The 20957-nt window shown below is 39.9% G+C and overlaps 1 protein-coding gene across 8 annotated transcripts in view; it reads left to right on the top strand.

Moving 5' to 3' along the window:
- The window catches only part of LOC307101361 (uncharacterized protein), a 156169-nt gene that overhangs the window by 101380 nt on the left and 33832 nt on the right, over positions 1-20957 (top strand). For 2 of the 8 annotated variants that reach the window (XM_079774221.1, XM_079774220.1), the window contains exon 3: positions 3160-3688. The exons of the other annotated variants lie outside the window; for them this stretch is intronic. In XM_079774221.1, coding sequence (XP_079630347.1) covers positions 3160-3219 — 60 coding nt within the window. In that variant the 3' untranslated portion in view covers positions 3220-3688. Of the gene's footprint in view, positions 1-3159; positions 3689-20957 lie in introns of those variants that run through there. 8 annotated transcript variants of the gene reach the window in all.

Here is a 20957-nt window from a genome sequence, read left to right as displayed (position 1 = left end):
TATGCCTGTTAGTCAAACCTCCACATAGGTTTTATTTTTTTAAATAGTGTTTTTGCAAACAAATCCTCAAAAAAAATTTTAAATATATTTTTATTGATTTCTGAGAGGAAGGGAGAGAGAAAGATAGAAACATCAATGATGAGAGAGAATCACTGATTGGCTGCCTCCTGCCCGCCCCCAACTGGGGATCGAGCACGCAACCTGAATATGTGCCCTGACCATGAATCAAACCCACGACCCTTTGGTGTATGGGACGATGCTCCAATCAACTGAGCTATACCAGCCAGGGCAGGCAGGTTCTTTAACAGTAAAAATGTTAAAGACAGTTCAAATTGATAATAAACCAAAATGGTTGTATTCTAAGATTACATATCTAAATAATAAAATGGGACTTCTGACTTAATTAAATCAGACCAAACAAGAAGATTTTTCTTTAATAGCACATCATCACTCAAGTTTAAAAATATTTTGAAGGCGATTAAAGCAATATTCTGAGCTCATTTTTACAGAGAAATTTGCTTAGGAGAACTAAACAGGTGCATTACATCCTGACATTAGGACTAGTAAAGCTGGTAAACTGTCTTCCAAAAAACTAGAGAAAGTGATCTCCCTTGAGACATAAATATTAATCAACCTGGTGAGGCAATTAATGAATCAGCTTTAAAAAACTAAAGTAAATCAGAACCTCCTTATGATATCACTTACCTTGCCACCATGTACTCGCTTACCTGTCAACTTTCTTTGTCTGTTATAAAGGCCAAATAAAAGCAAGAAGTGAAAAACTCAGAGAATTACTTTAGGACTGTAAAATATGTTCGAGCTGTGCAATTAATTGCACAGGGTCCTAGCTCAGAAGAGCTTTGCACACTTGCTTTAATGTTTCGCTGTCATGGTCATGAAATTCTCAATTTTCAAATGAGGGCCCTGAAATTATGTAGCCAATTCTGTTGCTGAGTTTTTATGTGGGAAGAGGTTTGGTGGCATGGGTAGATTCTCTTACAAGGAGATGCTGGCAGATAGAGAATATTTACTGAGTTAGGGTCTTGATTTTCAAAACTAGGCTTCTCCCCTTCTTTTGTATTCACATTTCTGCTTAGTTCATCTAATCAGAAAATATAGACTCCTAATAGGTTAAATTCTGTACCAAACACTTGGTGAACAAGACAGAATTAGTTCGTTCTGTCATGAAACTTAGTGTCAAGTGAAGTTTACCTGAGTTCTAGAATTACTGCCTTGTTTTCCTACCAAAGACTACAAAGATTAATTTTTGTTAGACCTCACCTGAGGATATTTAATAACTTTTTTTGGTAAATTATTCTGGATTTTCTATATAAACAATTATGAATGTCAGGGGAAAAGGTTTTCATTTCCAGCCTGTATGGTGGTTTTTTTTCTTGCTCTATTTTGCCTTGTTATACAGAATACAGGTGATGAGAATAAACACCTCTGCTTTTTCTCAATTACAGGGGGAAAGTGTGTAGTCTTTCACTATGAAGTATGATGCTAGCTTTAGGTTTTCCGTAGATTATCATGACAGTGCTGGAATTTTGTCAAATGCTTATTCAGCACCTAGTGTGATGACCATACACTTTTTCTACTTTAATTTGGTGAATTACATTCATTGACTTTTGAATATTAAATTAACCTTTCACTCCTAGAACAAACACTGGGATGTACTGAGGTTTTTATACATTACTAGATGAAATCTCATAATATTTTGTTTCAAACGTTTACTCCTTTCTTCTTGTAATGTCTATGTGATTTCGGTATCAGGATAATGTGGCCTCATAAGAAGAGTTGTGTTTACTTTTCTATGCTCTGTGGGATTTCCACTTTTTCTCCTGGAAATGCAGGTAGAATCCACCAGTGAAGCTTCCCCCCTTCTGATCTCACCTTTTGTCCTTTATCACAACGCAACTGTTTTAACCAGCTCTGACTTGAGTTCTTTTGCATAGTAGCTGCTTAACCAAACAGTGCTTGCTGATAAATAGATAAGTTTAAAATGAGTTATAACTTGAGGAGAAAAATGAGAATTTAGCTCATTTATATTATTCCTATCTTTCTGTCCTCCATGTTCTATATTTATATTATTTGTAGTTATTCTACTGTACATTTTTATAACTCTAATGCATATGTACAACCCACTATTTCTTGTTCCATCAATTCTCAATAATATCTTGTAACTCTCCCCCCTTTTTAAGATGATGGTATGAATGCAGCGATTTTTTTCACTTTTCATCCTGTTTCCATATCCTACCTCTTGTCAACTAAACTTTAAATTTTCGCAAAGATGTTGAATTTTGCACTTTTGTCTTACAAACACAACATTACTCCAACCTCTGTCTCTGTTGTCACATCTCTCTCACTTTGACCCTCCCGTCTCCTTCTTCTAAGGACCCTGGATAATCCAAGATAATCTCATTTGAAGACCCTTACTTTAATCACACTTGCAAAGTCCCCATCACCATTTAAGGTAACTTATTCACAGGTTCTGGGAACTAAGATGGGGACATCTTTGGGGAGCCATAGTCATCTACACAATATTTTCCAACTTCTCAATCATATATTTACTCCATCAAAAAAAAAAATTAGATGTTTGGGAAGGTCCTGGGAAATCAGATTTTCTCCAAAATTGTGACCAAGTTGTTTTTTCCTTCACGCTTTTCCTGGCACTAGCACTAGTGTAGAAGAGAGAATTTATATTTTCCAATCCTATACATCTCCAGATAACTAGACTGTCATTCATATTGGATATTAGGAAGAAACAGCCTTTTGAGCAAAAGTGTATGTGCTTCTCTCCATTTCTAGTTCAGTTAGAAATGTCACCTTCTTGGAGGAACCTCCTTGAAGCTCCAAGTCGAGTCAACACATTCTGACATCCAGATTTGTCCTTCTAAGTGTCTGAATGTGCAGTCTTATTAAGTGTACTATCTGAATTCCAAGAGTCAACAGACAATTAACTAGCTGTGTGCTGCCACATAACAAGGACTAGCATTTAACTTTCTAGTTTCATGAAAAAGCCATTCAGTGTGTATCATACCTTGGTCATTGCAGTAATTCCCCGATGAATAGAGTGATGTGTTTAATGGTTCCATAATGATTTAATAAGACTCAATCCTGGAGTTTTATAGTTGAAAATAGAATTGCTTTTTCCTTTAGGGTTGTTGTGCTGGTGGAGATGTCAGTTTGGAGCTGCTCGTGGCCACCTGGGCATCATAAAGGGAAAGTCTGCCTGCGAGCAAAACCAGCCAAGAGGAAAAGCAGAGCCATCAGTGGGAAAGACAGACAGATTGAGTCCCAATGACAGTTTTTAAGCCCCTTGATCTGGCAATGGCTAAAAACTGTACATCTCAATTATGTGAGACCTTTTTGCTAGTTCATATTAATTTTCTTCACCAGCTAAGTATAACTATTAAAGTAAGAAGTTTGTGGGGACAAAAATATGGATCCATAGTTTACTCATTAAAAAAATTTCCCTGAGATAACTTGGAGCTCTCATCTAAATCTCTTATATTTGTAGTCTCTATCCTCTTTTCTGAAAAGAAACAGTAGATAACATAGTAAATTGCTCCCTAATGGTAATTTGTTATATGTTTATTTACGCACGTCTCAGAATGAAAGTTTGCTGTGGGAACTGAGTGACTATGACTTTTTAATGGAGGACAATAAAGACACATAAACATTTTAAAATTCCCACTCGCTTCACAGTACATTAGTTACACACACACACACACACACACACACACACACACACACACACTATAGGAGGAAGCTAAAATATTCCACAGATAGTTTTAATAGTAGTAAGATCAAATCCATGTTCTTTTAGTGGTCAATCCTCTTTATGTACATAATTACTTCTAAGGACAAAACACACACACACACACACACACACACACACACACACACACACAAAGCCTCATTTCCAACATTTGTGTATTTACCATATAACCCTTCTGCTAGATTTACTTTGGATTTAGTTCTCAAAGATAGACTCTAAAGCAGGGGCCCTCAAACTTTTTAAACAGGGGGCCAGTTCACTGTCCCTCAGACTGTTGGAGGGCCGGACTATAGTTTTAAAAAAACTATGAACAAATTCCTATGCACACTACACATATCTTATTTTGAAGTAAAAAAACAAAACGGCAAAAACACCCGCATGTGGCCCGTGGGCCATAGTTTGAGGACGCCTGCAAGTCTTTAAAGCTTTAAAAAAACCCACAACAACAACGAATAGATTTTAGACAATAGGCTTTATTCTGAATTCTAAGGGGATGCCTCCTCCATGTGCTTTAAATTCTTTTAAATATATTATTTATTTTTAATTTTTTAAAAAATACATTTTTATTTATTTCAGACAAAAAAGGGAGAGGGAGAGAGACATAGAAACATCAATGATGAGTGATAATCATCGACCAGCTGCCTCCTGCATGCCCCCTACTGGGGATCGAGCCTGCAACCCAGGCATGTGCCCTGACAGGGAATTGAACTGTGACCTTTTGGTTCATAGTTCAATGCTCAACCACTGAGCCACACCGGCCAGGCTCTATGCTTTAAATTTTAATAGGAGCCATCTCATCTCAATTCCAATATCTACTTTAAAAATATTTTCCATATTCTTCCTGATTGTTACCTGTTTTTAAAATATTAGAGGTTTTTCTAAAATGGCTGTAGAGCGAATGGATGCTGCCCTAATATGCTCCCGGGACCAAACTGGAATTCCAACTAAACTACAGAAAAATTATCCTGAATAGTCCATTGAAGACTAGCTGGAGAGAACCCTGATAACTGAGGACTGACCGTGGAGACTGCACAGAGACTGAATATTAAGTTTTCCTAAAACCTAACTTTTTTAGCAATAAAATAAAAATTGTGAATAGGAAAAAAAATATTGGAAAGGTTTGTCTAATGTTATTTGCAAAGGAATGACTTCTTGGGGTTGTCAGTAACTATACTGCGTCTCTGTCCCCCAAATTCCAGGATTATCTCCTCAAAAGGTCTGAATTGTTATGACAGTCAGAGTGTTCCCAGGGCCCTGAGACACAGAAAGTATTTTTCCAATAGTGTGAGTTATCTGTAATATTTTTACTGCTGTGTCCTCTAAGTTCATCAGGAAGAAAAAGGCAACATGGCTTGTTCTTGGGTGCTTTTTGTTTTGTTCTTGGATCTGAAAGCTGGATAATGCTACACTCACACTTTTCAATTTGAGAGATACCAAGCGGTTTGGTGAAATTAAACATACATACCTTAGCTGGTCTTTGGCACTCTCACAGAAACACGTACCCATTTCCCAATACTTGGGGCTCCCACACCTAGTCAGGGTAGTCAGCACACTAGGTTTGATAGAATTGGCTTTCGGCTGAGTTTGGTCTTGAATTTGCTTTGTGACTCTGCCGACTCTCGGGTCCCTGGAATGACCCGATTACCAGGAAAGGGGTGCTGTTAGCGCTGAGCCCGTGGAGCAGGAGCAGCTCTGCAGAGCCCGTAGGGAGCTGCCCTCCGCAGGCAGACCCATGTGGCCATCCCCAATCCTTCGCAATCTAGTGAGGAACTGCTTTATTCCAGAGCTAACACCTCAGGGCTCAGCACTACAGAAATAAGATTTTGACGTGGGGGAGGTAGGAAGTATCCTTTTGAAGCCCTGGGCTCTCTGTGGGACACTATGAAGGGCGGTGCTGCCTGCCAGGGGAGTCTGGGTTACAAAGTAAGAGGGGAAAGGAGAGTGGCCCAGAAAAGAGGGGGAAGGGCACTGAATTCAGATCCCCTTGTCTCTCTCAGAGTTTTGCCGAACGGTGGCTCTGTTGCAGGGCTAACCCCGTTAGTAAAGAGTTAGGGAAAGACACTCTGAGTGTCTCCCCACGTTGGTGCCCGTTTTGAAAGCAGATCAGTGCATTAGAAATAAACCAAGTTGTTTGCCTTTTAGGTCAAGACATTTATAATCTCTGGTGAAGAAACTCTGTAATTTTCTCATTGTTTAAATGGAACATTTGTCTAAAGGCATTCCAAAGGACAGTCTTCCTTGGAGCCACAGATAAGGATTCCTGTGACTGCTAGCTCTCTCTGAGACCTCTATTAGAGAGCACAGAAAAATTATGGTTGGCTGACGGGCTGGTGTTATTTGGAAAAAGTAATTGTCAAAAAAAACACACACCAGAATATGCAGAGAGACTGAATTGATAATTTATATATCAATCTTTCCCTTTCGGTGGTTGTTATTAACATATAAATTAATCTATGAAGCATATTTTAAACAGTGCATGAACTCTGGAACAATTAGATAAAATAAAACTAGGTTTAAAAAAACCTCTCTCCACATACTAAAATTTTCCATAATTCAAAATGAAGAAAGAACTCAAGATTCTGAAAGCATATAAGACTGCCTCACTGTGCCATAGAATTTTGAATCATTTCCAATGAAAGGCTCTCTTTAATATTTGGGCATAGATTGCTTGCCAAACAGCTCGACAAAAGACAAAAAATGCAAGCTTTGGAAGTTCTTCCTCCATACTCAGGTGTGCCAAGTCCTGCTAGGCTATTTAATACTCATAATCCACGTGTAGCTTCAAAGGCCAGGGTGTAAATTCTGCAGAAAGCCCACTTGAGAATATACTTTTAAGATACACTAGAATAAAGGCCAGGAACCATTGCAGCAGTTTATGTCATCTTATCTCTAATGCTTTTAAAAAATGTATATTTTTATTGGTTTCAGAGAGAGAGGGAGAGAGAGAGAGAAACATCAATGATGAGAATCATTGATTGGCTGCCTCCTGCACACCTGCCACTGGGGATTGAGCCCACAACCTGGGCATGTGCCCTGACTGGGAAACAAACCGTGACCTCCTGGTTCATATGTTGATGCTCAACCACTGAGCCTTGCCAGCCAGGCTCCAGTGCTTAGGAATCCCAGGAAGCGAATCATGCTAGAAGGTCCAGGATAAGAGTATTTAAGGATATTGTTTTATTTCTAAAAATATTTATAAATGGCCATGAGAACTAGAATGTAATTGACTCAGTAATCAATGAAGAATCTTTCTTAATATTTTTTCCTAAGATCCTTTTACAAATTAATGAGATCCTCTATATTTATTTATATTGGGCAGAGGGAGTCCAGAATATAGAAAACGTAATAAACATCTATGATAAATATGTACCACCACCAAAATGAACAAATTGTAACTCTTATTCCCTTCAGTTTTTGTTTTTAAGAAAAGCATTAAAATCTACATTTTTTTCCACCAGACCCATTTCTTCTCTTTCCAAAGGTCAGCATCATCTGGTGTATGTATCCCAATTATATTTTTGTTCTTGTAGTATATTTATTTTATAGTCTTTAACTAGGTTTTGTAATATTCTCCATAAATGTGTTGGCCAATTAAAAATTTTGTTACTATATTTTCTAACTGTGTTGCTAGTGTTTAAGTATGGTATTGTTTCTTGTCTGTCAATCTTAGATTGGATAATATTCTGGATTCTTTAATTTTACAAGTTATATGAAGGTTCTTTTGAATTTTCAAGGAAGGTAATTATATAGTCTACAAATAAAAATTTTGCCTCTTTCTTTCCAATCCTTGTACATTTTTTTCTTATGTTATTCCTTTGGGTAAGAAGTTCAGTTTAATGTTAAATAGTAGAATTATTGCAGACATTCTTGTCATATTTCTTATTTTACTGAAAATGCTTCTAAAGTTTCACCATTTAGATTAATGTTTATTGTTAGTTTTTAATTTAATCAGGCAGGGGAAGTTGCCTTCTATGCACATGTTTTGAGTATTTTTTCCCTACTTTATTGAGAAGTACATATGGCATTCTCTGTCAATCTCTTAATGCAGTAAATGTAGTGATTTAATTTTATAGGTTTGGTGGTGGTGTGTGTTGTTTTTTTTTTGTCTTTCTGTGAATGGTTTATTTCATTTAGCATAGTGTCCTTCAGGTCCATCCATGTTTTTTGCAAATTACAGGATTTCCTTCTTTTGAAAAGGCTGAGTAACATTTCATTGTATGTATAAACCACATTTTATTTATCCATTCACCCATCAATGGACATTCAGGTTGTTCCATATTGATAGGTTTTTCTCGTGTGAAATCATTATTGCCTTCCTAGTATTAATGTATTTGGTCATTACACACACACACACACACACACACACACACACACACACTATGGCAATTTTATTTTATTTTTTTAAAATATATTTTTTATTGATTTTTTACAGAGATGAAGGGACAGGGAGAGAGAGTTAGAAACATCGATGAGAGAGAAACATCAATCAGCTGCCTCCTGCACACCCCCTACTGGGGATGTGCCCACAACCAAGGTACATGCCCTTGACCAGAATTGAATCTGGGACCCTTGAGTCCGCAGGCCAACGCTCTATCCACTGAGCCAAACCGGTTAGGGCAATTTTGGGAGTTTTAAATTAATTATTATCACTCACTTAACAAATATTCACTGAGTATTTCCTGTGTGCCAGACATTTAGGCAAGAGAAGTATAACCGTGAGCAAAATAAATTAAAAAATATATTTGCCCTCAGATTATATTTAAGGAAGCTGTCAACAGGAAGGATTAAAAAGTAAAATGTATAGTATGTTAGGTAGCGATTACTATTAAAGAGCAAAGAGAGAAAAGGGATGTGAAATCTGTGAGAAGAATTGGACTTTAAAATAAGTGTCCAGGGGAGTTTTCATAAAAGCGCACATGAGGAAAGGCCTGTAGAAAGTGAGAGGACCCATATATGCAGCTAACTGGGTGAAGACTGTTCCAAGCAGAGGAGGCAGAAGTTGAACAATCTGAATGCAAGAACATTTCTGATATGTTTGAAGAATAATTTGGTATTTTTTTCTTGAAAATTGCTTATTCTTTTGAAATTTTCAAATTTATTGGCATAAAATTACTTATAATACTTAATTATTTTTAAAATGATTGCCTGTGTAATCTCTGGTATTGCTTTCTTGTCACTTTTTATTTTGATCAGTCTACCTAGAAGTTTGTCTATTTTGTTATTGTACTCAATATTATTATTACCAAATATTCTCTGCATATTGGAGTTGACAATGTATACACTACATCTCAGATGTGCAAAAAAACTCACATCGTATTTCTTTACCCCAGGTGGCATCCTTCCTCTTATCCTCATCAGGAACTAGTAACTTCTGGGTCTCTTGCAAATCAAACAGGAGCTGATGAAAATTTGGGAGCACTAGCCCAGGCTTTCTCCTTGGCTGAGCACACCACATTGCCATTTGACTCTACTGTAACTGTGTGCTGTCGGCATGAAGGCATTCTGCAAGCTTGCCTCCTCAGCAATTCCGCAAGGGCACAAGCTGCCCTCCTTTTGCCATTGCTGTCAATGATAGTAAATGAGCCACACCATAGAAGTTATTACTGTAATATCTGGCACTTATTGAGCACTCAGTAAATGTCAATTATGATTATAATTAGAATGATTATCAGCATGTCATTGTGCAGGTACTGGGCTAAGTCATCCCTGTTTCCTCTACCTGCCCAGCACCCTGTTGATAGTATTGTGACCTGGGAATGATGGAGCTGTGCTTGTGTCCTTCTGAATAAATCCCATACTCTTAATCACCGTCCTACTGTGACTGGAGGGTTAAGCAAGGATGAGTCAAAGAAACAGTTCAGGAATTCTGGCATCATTCTACTACATCAGGTATCCAAGAGTGAAGAACAAGAATTTTCTGATGTTGTTACCAATGTAACTGGGATTTGGACCACTTAATCCAAGTTGCAGTCTACAAGTAAACTTCCTTGAAAACACTTCAAGAATGTTATTCTTTTGCCCTGGCTGGTTTGGCTCAGTGGATAGAGCATTGGCCTGTGGACTGAAGGGTCCCGGGTTCGATTCCAGTCAAGGGCTCATGCCTGGGTTGTGGGCTCAATCCCCAGTTGGGGGCGTGCACAAGGCAGCCGATCAATGATTCTCTCTCATCATTGATGTTTCTATCTCTCTTTCCTTCTCCCTTCCTCTCTGAAATCAATAAAAATATATATTTTTAAAAGTTATTCTTTTAAGAAGTACAAATTAGTAGTTACAGAATAGTAACAGAGATGTAAATATACACCATAGGGAATATAGTAAATAATATCTTACCATGAATGGGGCCAGGTGGATACTTGAAACATTGTGGTTGGGGGCATCACTCTGTAAAGTACACGATTGTCTAACCGCTGTGCTGTACACCTGAAACTAATACAGAATAATACTGAATGTAAAAAAACACACCTATAAATCTGATTCAAAAAAATAATGTAATGCTTTTTTTCTTTTCCATAAAAAGAAAAACATTACTGAAACCTTTCTCTCTTTTTTTGGAAAAAAGATGTTCTTTGGTATTGAACTACATAGCATGAGGATATTTTTCTGGACCATCAAACAGACATTGATAGCTAATGACGTTGGTTTTGCTTAAATGACTGCCAGCATGATATCTAGCCAAGAACCATGAGACTCAGTAAGTTATGGGGACATCGGTATCAAACAGAAATACTTTTTCTGCTAATACTTAACCTAAACATTAATCTCTTTTGAGAAAAAAAGAGGCAAGTTTGAGGGACAGTGAGAAAGAGAGGTGAAAAAAAGGAAATTCTGGTTATTTGGTATTTAAAGAACATGCACCAGTGAAACAAACTACTTCAAGAGCCTTCATTTCATGAATAGGAAGTTAGAAGCAACAGTGGCCAGAGACAAAAAATAGTATTGATAAAGACTTTATAATTAAAGTTTGCACTCCAAGCAGTTGCATTAACTTAAGTGGTAGTGTGTGAGTACCACTCCGGTAGGGAGCGGGAAGCTCTGAAGGGGGTCACCAAGCAAAGGAAGAATAAGGCAGATAGAGAAGAGGGTCTAGGCAGGAGAGGGCAGGGACTCTCTCTTTGGTCCTGCCAGCTCATCTGTCCCTTAACAATAAAGGATTAGAGCAAATTCCAGAAGCATTCCAAATATTATTTGTAGTCTGTTGCTTTATACTGGTTGCTTACATGAATAGTGGAGTAACAATATGCAACAGAGCATTTACCCTTTTTTTGTCAATGTAAAGCCCTGAGTAAAGTCTTCCTTCAGGCACTGTTAATGGAACTGGGGAAAATTCAGCTGATAATTGTAGTGTAGCCTTGTTACCCTTGTAACGAGAGAGAGAGAGAGAGAGAGAGAGAGAGAGAGAGAGAGAGAGAGAGAGACTCCATGCCCTAAGACCGTGGTCGGCAAACTGCGGCTCGTGAGCCACATGCGGCTCTTTGGCCCCTTGAGTGTGGCTCTTCCACAAAATACCACGGCCTGGGCGAGTCTATTTTGAAGAAGTGGCGTTAGAAGAAGTTTAAGTTTAAAAAATTTGGCTCTCAAAAGAAATTTCAATCGTTGTACTGTTGATATTTGGCTCTGTTGACTAATGAGTTTGCCGACCACTGGTCTAAGACATTCATGGAATGTAATTAATTAACATCCCTCCTTTGCGTCTAGAATGTAACTGTTATGTACCATTACCCTTAAAGAAGTGAGAATATAATATTCAAATCATTTTTGGGTAGACTTTAATTTGCTTATGGAACCTGCATTGAGAAGGGCTGCTAGAAAATTTCTTCAATTTCTTGTCCTATCTGGATGTGTAGGTTTTGATGATAGATTGAGATGTGTTAAGTTATTTCTTGATACTGGCACTTCATCCAGTGGCATCAGAATAGCTTCTAAATTACTGACTTTGAAGCCAAACAGTCATGGGTTCGGGTTCTCATTCTGCTGCCTCCAGGTTGTCTGATGTAGGGGAAGTTATTTATCAACACCTGTCATCTGTGTAATATATGTGATGTAATAATAGTGCCTCCCTTGTAGGTTGCTGTGATGATTTCATGAGATAATGCATGCAAAGCAGACCTCAGCACACTGTGAGCACTCAACACATTCTCATTAACCACTGGAAGTGACAATCCCGAGTACCTCCGCTGCCTAGCTCTCCTCTTGGGGAGATGGAGGCTAACACAGAACCATTAGACTGTCTCCTACTGAGTCATCTGGCATTGATTTTTCAGCTGCACATTCTGGGGACAAGCTGCATATCACTAAGGTCATAAAATAAAGGAAGCAATAATTCCCCTCTGACCGCTCAACTGCTAAAATGCAGGACCTAGAATTTTACAGCCTCCAGGATAACACAGAGAAAGCCTTGTAATAGGTTACCCTGTTGCTGGTTTGCAGACCGTTAGCTAAGGGGGAAGCGGTAGTTTCTATGCTAGAGGCTTTACATGATCCATTAGCACTGTGTTCTCTGAGTTCTTGTCATAACCTGCACTGGTATTTTATGAAAGAATTAACCCCAAGTAGCTTTTGCAGCAATAAAATAACATGCTGGGGAAGGCTTGCTCATTTTCTGCATGTATTTTACCTCTATAAGTCATGGGGAGTGAGAAAATGGTAGAGAGGAAAAACATGTGGAGAGGCAGAGATACAAAGAGGGAGAAGTATACGTTGATTCTATTCTTTCTTCTTTACCTCAACCAGCTATGTATTATTTTAAATCTTATTTTTTCAGACTACCAAAAAAAAAAAAAATAGCAGGGCTAGTTTTTTTACTATTTAAAAGACAATGTGCTGTTTTTCTTTCCAGTTATAAAGTAATACATATTTATTATAAAAACATGAAAAGCATATGGAAAATATTTTTTAAATTCCACATAATGTTATTAACCAGATGTAAATGTGTAACATTTTGGTGCATTTTCTTCTAATGTGTCTTCTATGTATATTTGTAGGGGTCATATTAAACATACATTTTTGTATCATTCTTTTGAGTTGTTATTACCATTATTATTACCAATTCATCATACCACACACAAGAATAAACTCTAAATAAATCAGATAGCTAAATGTTTAAAAAGTGATCTACACAATATTAGGAGAAAATATGATTGTCTCTATAGCCTAGGTGGGGAGGCAGAGGAGAGCTATCTAAATACGACTTAGAATTCAAATGCAAATAAAATTTTTATTTTTTAAAATAGTTTTTGTTGTTTTGCAATTAAAATTTGTTGATAAATTTGACTACACAGAAATTAAAAACTTTTTCATGGCCAAAAAAAAAAACCACCAATAAAAACCCCAAAACACCACAACAACACTATAAGCAAAGTCGAAGTCAAAAGACAACAAATTCAGAATAAATATTTGCAATATATATCACAGATAAAGTACTAATTTCCCTAATATAAAAAAAAAAACTTTTAATGATTGAAGGAAAATGATACCAAAAATCCTACAGAAAAAAGTAGACAGAAATATATACAGTTTATATGTTAGCCCTTAAATATATAAAGATATGTACCATCTATATAATAAAGAGAGAATATGCAAATTGACTGTCACACCGCCACAGATGGTGATGCCCAGTCCCCTCAGCTCCGCCGGAGTCCCCCAGTCCTTTCAGCCCCATGGCGGGGGGATGGCAGGGGCGCGGTGCGGCCGGACCCATCTTCAGCCCCCCAGCCGCCAGGGCCGGCCTGAGGCGCAGGCAAGCCTCGGATGTTGGCTGCCCAACCACCCTGGGCTGCCCGAGGCTCAGGTAACCAGGGCCGGCCGAGGCTTGCACTGCCGGCAGTGGCAGCAGCAGAGGTGTGATGAGGGCATCACCTTTCCCTGATCGCCAGGTTACCTCCTGCCCCTGAGGGCTCCTGGACTGTGAGAGGCAGCAGGCCGGGCTGAGGGACTCCCCTCCAGTGCATGAATTTTCATGTACCAGGCCTCTAGTTTTATTTATAATAACAGAAATGCAAATTGAAAGGAAACAGTTACTATACCCAATCATCAGATTGGCAAAAATTTAAGAACTTAACAAGGCTGAGAAGAAACTGGGCACTCTCATAGTGTTGGTGGAAATGCAAAACAGTACAATCCTTATGGGAGGGTGAGGTATAATCTACATAATAAAAAGGTAATATGCAAATTGCATCACTCCGCTACGCCCACGATTGGGCCGGCTGGAGGCGTGGGGGGCGGGACTCAGGGTGGCCGATTGGCTGGTGGTAGGAGCGGGGGTCGGGGACTCGCGAGTCCCCGACCCCCGCTCCTCCCACTGGCCTAAACGGCTGCGGAAGGACCCATGGGGCTCGAGGAAGACGCTGGTGGTGGAACTCGGGATGGCCGATTGCGTGGCTGCGGGCACCAGTTTTCCGCCAGCAGCAGTTTTCCTCTGGCCACCCGCCGATTGGAGCGCCTCCCGATCGGAGTTCCTCTCGGGGTGGCCGATCGTGCTGGCTGGAGGTGCTCTGATCCATGGGTGGCTAGAGAAAAACTGCTGCTGGCAGAAAACTGGTGCTGGCAGCCAGGTGAAGGAAAAGTCTATTGCACGAAACTTCGTGCAACGGGCTTCTAGTAAGAAATATATTTGGTTTTTGTGCGAGGTTTCGGGGCACAATGCTCCTGAAATCCACGAAATTTCCCAAGTGACTGGAGTGTACTTAGTTTTTTATAACAAACCCCTTTACATCACAACTGAGTTTATGCTAATGAGTGATTTAGGTTGGGACCCCTAAATGGTTACAGAATGGGGCTGGTCACCAAGTGATTAGAAGGTTGGAACTTTCAGCCCCACTCCTGACTTCTGGGGAGGGGAAGAAAGTGGGGCTGGAGATTGAGGGTTATTAAAACTCTTGAATAAGGAGATTTCATGAGCTTCTGGGTTGGTAAACACATTGAGGTGCTGGAAGGGTGATGCCCTGGAAGGGCATGGAAACTCCATGCCCCTCTCCCTATACCTTGCCCTCTGCATCTCTTCCTTTTAGTTGATCCTGAGTTGTATCCTTTATGATAAACTGGTAAATGTAAATGAAGTGCTTCCCTAAGCTTGGGAGACATTCTAGTAAATTATCAAACCTGAGGAGGGGGTTGTGGGACACCCCCAATAGCCACTAGGTCAGAAGGTGGCCCCGGACTTCCTACTAGCTTCTGAAATGAGAGCAATATTATAGACTAAGTCCTTAACCTGTGGGGTCTATGCGGAGCGTAGTTAGTGTCAGAACTGAAATAAATTGTTGGACACTCAGTTGGTGTCTAGAGAATCAGAGAATTGGTTGTTGGTGCCAGAAAACACCCCAAGGAGGATATGACAATATCTAATAACACTACATATGCCTTTATGCTTTTACTCAGTAACCTCACTTCTTCTAGGAATTGTCCCTAAAGGTGCACCTCCAAGAATATGAAAATACATATGCAACAGGTTATTCTTGGCAACATTATTTGTAGTTGCAAAATATTGCAACCACCTAAATGCTAAAACATAGGAAATTGGTTGAATAAACTATGATAAAAATATACAATGTGGTATTATACAGCTATGTGTTTTTTAAAAGAGGTGTATCTCTATGAACTGATATGATTTCTAGGATATGTTAAGTACAAAAGAATATCTATAGTATTCTACCTTTACTATAAGAAATGAGGAGCCCTAGTTGATTTGGCTCAGTGATAGAGCATCAGCCTGTGGACTGAAGGGTCCTGGGTTTGATTCCAGTCAAGGGCATGTACCTTGGTTGCAGGCTTGATCCCTGGCCCTTGTCAAGGCCCTTGCAGGAGGCAACCAATCCATGTGTCTCTCTCACATGGATGTTTCTCTCTCTGTCTCTCCCCCTTCCTTCCACTCTCTCTAAAAATCAATGGAGAAATATCTTCAGGTGAGGATTAACAAAACAAACAAACAAAATAAATGAGGAAATAAGAAAACATCTTGAATTTATAGTGTTTAAAATTATTTTGCAAAAATAACAGGAAGGATAAGCCAGGCACTAAATAAAATTGGTTGCCAATTAAGGGTGGGGAGAATGGGGTGGGATAGAGGAGTGAATAATACTTCTTTGAGTACACAGTTTTGTATACTTTGACTTTTGGAAGCATGCTAATGTTATACATACAGGGTGGGGCAAAAGTAGGTTTACAGTTATAAGTACATGAAACATAGTTTATTCTTGTATTATTCTTTATTAATTATTATATTATTTTCCATGTGAACAACTGTAAACCTACTTTGCCCCATCCTATATTTTTTTTTAAAAAATCAACAAAGGTAGGGGGAATGCCTTAAAATTGAATGCAAACAAAAACAAATGGACCCACTGAACAGCATATGAACAGCATAACCGAACTGAAATAGGTACTGGTGAAAAGAAAACTTATTCAAATTACTTTTGACTGAGGTACTTTTAGTGATAGGCAGGACTCTAAGAGGCAGGATAGAAAGAAGTTAGGGAAGGCTCTTGACAAGTGGAATGAGGAAGTAGGAATGGACATCACAGGCAGATAAGCTGCTAGGTCCTCGCACTAGAGCCCCCACCCCTACACATGATCAAAGGGAAACAGTTTATGGCAGGAAATCCCTGTAGTTGTCACAGAAATCAACAACAAGAACTAGCAAAAACCAGATCAATCCAAGATGGAGGAAAAGTTGACTGGAAAACGACCCTAAAGCTCATTTTACCATCATTTGAATGAAAACTGACACCACAAGTAGAACAGGGGGGCTGAGGAGGACAAACGCCATGAAACTCAGAACGAACATATGAGGAACAAGACTCTCTCCTAACCAGAAGGCAGAGACAGAATTTAGCACCACAAAGTTCAGGAACAACCCATCCTTGGAAGCACATAAAATCCCAGGAATTGACTGACTGCAGTGTGCAACTCACTCACGAGTTTGCCAACGTGCACTCAGACATGTACTTTGACTTCTGTCACAGCAGTGCCCTATGAGACTTGCAACCGGGGGAGCAGCAGGCAGCGGCAGCACATCCACTACTGTGAAAACCTACACCCAGCAAAGAGATGGTTGTAGTTGATCTAGTTCCCTACAAATAATAAAAGCACCAAAACCTTTGGCAGCCAGAGACGAAAGAAAATTAAATCCACATCAACAAGTAAAAGCCCCAAATGACACAATTGAGACACTGAGACCAAAGGTGGGCCAGGTGGGTGTGGCTCAGTGGTTGAACTTCAACCTATGCACCAAGAGGCCGCCAGTTTGATTCCTGTTCAGGGCACATGCCTGCCTGGGTTTTGGGCTCGATCCCCAGTAGGGGGTGTGCAAGAGGCAGCAAGGATCAATGTTGATATTTCTCTCTCATTGATGTTTCTATCTCTCCCTCCCTCTCTCTCTAATGTCAATGAAAACAAGTCTGAGGAATTTCAGAGCAAGGGCAGGGGTAGGGGGAGATTAACCAGGAAAGTTATATGCATATAGTGTGATGAAGACCTGGGAAGGGTGGGTGCGAGGTAGAGGGCAGTCAATGGGGGGGAAAAACAAAGAGGCCTCCTGCAATACTATCAACAACAAAGATAAATTTAAAAAATAATAAATAAAATCAATGAAAACATACTTTAAAAACATATTTTTTAAAAAAGATGGCAAGATGTGAGAGGCAGGCCATCTACTGTCGGGAACCCCAGGCACAACTGAGAGTCAATGGACAGAGCTTCAGAAGAGAGAAGCCTGGCCATCCCTGGGCTGTGCTAGCCCCTTGAAGCTACAGATGAAAAAGTCCAACAAAGCCTAGGACCACTGGGATCCTAATCAGTTTAAACATACCAAGTGTACTTCTCCTTTCAGAGTTAGATTTTGTGTCCATGGTGAAAATCATGTATTGTGTAGCATGATCACATGTGTTCATAGGTATGTGAACATACTTCCCTATGTATTTGTAGGTGAACTCCCTTTCCTTTTTCCATCTCCCCTAGAGCTCCATCATGTTGCAAATAAGACTGATTTTTATTAAAATAATAACAAAAACTGACATTTTTGAGCATTCACTACATGCCTAGAACTATACTAAGTGACTTTAAATCATTATTTACTTTTAATTCCCCCAACTCTTCATGAGATAGGCATTATTATTATCTCCATAATACCTTGAAGAATATGAGGTTCAGAGATTAAGCAATTTTCCCAAAGTCACACATTGAGAATAAAACTGAGTGAGAAACCAGAAAGGATTCCCAAGTGAGGAAAAGCTACCAATTGTGCCGAATCCAGCACGGCAGGTTTGGTGAGCCTGAGGAGGGGCGGTGAAGGATTAAAGAATACAGCTGGGGCTCAGTGGGACGCTGCTTCTCTGGATGGAGAGACAGCGTCTCAGCCTGCAAGCGAGTCTTTATTCTATAGTCAGAGCACACAAAGCAAAACAAGGGTAATGGTCAACATGCTTACAATGTTCTTGTGAGTTTCACCTTGTTTTGGCAGCACTTGCTGCACCTCCCACAGCAAGCTAGGAAGGAGCAAGGGAGGACTGTAAGGTCAGGCTTAATTATGCCAGGAGGGCTCTGCCCTCCAAGCCGGAACTTGTTTGTGGCCCGGCCACAGGTCAGTCGGAAGCTTGACCCTAGAGACACTCCCTACAACCAATCATGGTGAAATTGACATAATTTTGACTATGAATTTTGTGGTATTGTCTTAGCTTGGGCTACCCAATAAGCAGAGCCGGAGGCAGAGAGCTTATGGTACTTCTCCTGGATTAGGGAGTTCATTTCCAGTCGTGAGGGATAGGGAGACTGTAGCAGAAAAGGGGGGGCCAATGTGAGACTACGTTATCAAGTTGGCAGCTGCAAAGTGAGACTGAGTGTCCATGTCCACAGGATCATCCTCCAGGAAGTCACGTAAATTGCATCTCAAAATAGTCCCGATAGAGAAAGGGGGAAGAATTTATCGGCCTGCTGTCAACTCATGTGGTATTAACTCCTGGAACTTCTGGGTTTCACAGATGTAGGTCACAAGCAGGATCTGGTGACATTCTGTATCTTGGCATTAATACCTCCCGGGATGGGAGGCGAGAGGCACACGGTGCAGCTTGAGGTGGAGCACTGTTGGCAGAAGCCCATAAAGAGCTGCTGGTCTGGAAACAAGAGACAGGGGAGGCTGAGAGGATCCAGTGTTGCCTCAAAGCTGTGTGGGACATATATGTGCTCCTTTTCAGCTCAGTTCTAGAAGTTATAAGTGGCTGGGGCATCTATTAATGACTAAGATGCGGAAGCCTAGCTTGGAGTTCTATTGTAGACACTGGACTGAATTCTCATGCTCTAGTCCAGAAAGCAGAGTCTTCAGGCACCTTGGACCAGCAACAGTTATAAAGCACAAAAAGAGCTCAAAGTGCTAGGGATGAATATAAAATAGCCACTTCGTTATTAATTCCTCCAAGAATGTTAACCCGGGGGTCCTAGAGGTTCCTGAGAAGTGAATTCTCTTTCCTGGAGCAGGAAGTGCAACGATGGTGTGGTTTCATCTAGGTTGGAGCACCTGGATTAAGACCCTCGAACTGGATAGAATGCCATTGCACAGCAACCTGCCTAGAGTCTGATAGAATGTCTTGCTCCTGTGCAATGGCTTCAGAAAGCAAGATCCCCTTTGTTTTGGATACTATCAGCAAGATACTATCAGCCCCAAGCCCACCCGGCGTCTGTGACAGTTAAAATTAGTTTCAGTTAAAATAAAAATGCAAGGATTCAGTGAAAAGTTAGTGATGAGAGCCCTTGATGGGTAACTATCCATAGGCCTGGAAGCAATCCCTCTATTTGTAAGGAAAGTGGGTCCTGATAAGGAAGCCTAAGTCATCTGACTGCCACTTTGCTGCAAGGGCAACTGGGAAAGTATCTGTCATTTTCAACAGTGGGCGGCAATCTCTGCCTCAGTGATTGGAGGAAGTACCCAAACATAGGAAGAGGGTTCAGATTCTAGGTGGCCACTTTGTATTTGGTTTTTCTAATTTAAAAAAAAAGAATTGTTTTAGCTGGGAAAAAAAGAACCATTGGAATCAGAATAGGGGAAAGAAACAACTAACATATGGGAGTGCTGATCATGTACAGGGAGTTTTACTTTTAGTCTTTACAACGAGACAAGACAGGCAGTGGTATCTTGATTTTGCTGATGAAGAAACTGAGACAGAGGGGCCAGGTCTTCCCAAAAGTCGTACAGTTAACAAGCTGCTGAGCCAGGATTTGAGCCAGTTTCATCCAACCTCTAAGTCTTTGTTCTCTCTTTGTTTCTTTTTTGAAAACAAATTTTGGATTACACAAACAATGAGAGTATTACTTGTAAAAAATTAAAGTGTTTCTGAAAATACTAATGTCTCCTTGGACAACTGTCCTTCCTCACCCCTCCCCATCCCGACAAACCTTCTCTTGTCACCATACATAGCCCCTCATCATTTTAGTGTGTATCCCTCCAGAGTTTTTCCTATGCATTTATACACTACACACATAACCTTAGCATATAATTTTGGTTAATTATGTATGTGTATATTTTTCTATAAACAATGATGGTGTCATTCTGCAAACATCTTCATGTAGCTTGCTTTTCCATTTAACTATAGGTCTTGGAGACCTAGTTATGTTAGTGCATAGAGAGCTATCTTTTAGCTGCTGCATAGTATTTCACAGCATAAAGATACAAGTTTATTTAGCCAGTTCCAGACGGAGGGGTATTCAAATTGTTTGTTGCTAAGCCATGTTTCTATTTCAACATAGGTGTCTGTCCCCAGCTTCCAGAGATGAGTTCTAGAGCCTCTTTTAACTCAAAAAAATTCTGTGACATAAAGGAAATGAGAATGAGTCTGAGGATATAATAATTAACTTCCAAAGAACTCATTTATTAGGCAGTAAAATAGCACCAAATTGTGAAATATATATGTTACCATTAAAAGCACAGAGACAGCCTGGCTGGCATGGCTTAGTGGTTGAGCATCGACCTATGAACCAGGAGGTTGCGTTTTAATCCCCGGTCAGGGCACATGCCTGGGATATGGGTTTGTTCCCCAGTTTGGGGTGTATCTCTCTCATCATTGATGTCTCTCTCTCTCTCCTCTCTCTCTCTCTCTCTCTCTCTCTCTCTCTCTCTCTCTCTCTCTCCCCTTCCTCTCTGAAATCACTAAAAATATATCTTTTTAAGAAGCACAGCCCTAGCTGGTTTGGCTCA

The sequence above is a fragment of the Cnephaeus nilssonii genome (assembly GCF_951640355.1).
Source record: "Cnephaeus nilssonii genome assembly, chromosome: 6".
NCBI lineage: Eukaryota > Metazoa > Chordata > Mammalia > Chiroptera > Vespertilionidae > Cnephaeus > Cnephaeus nilssonii.
Note: the sequence above shows the minus strand (reverse complement) of the source record. Positions and strands in the feature narration are given on the sequence as shown.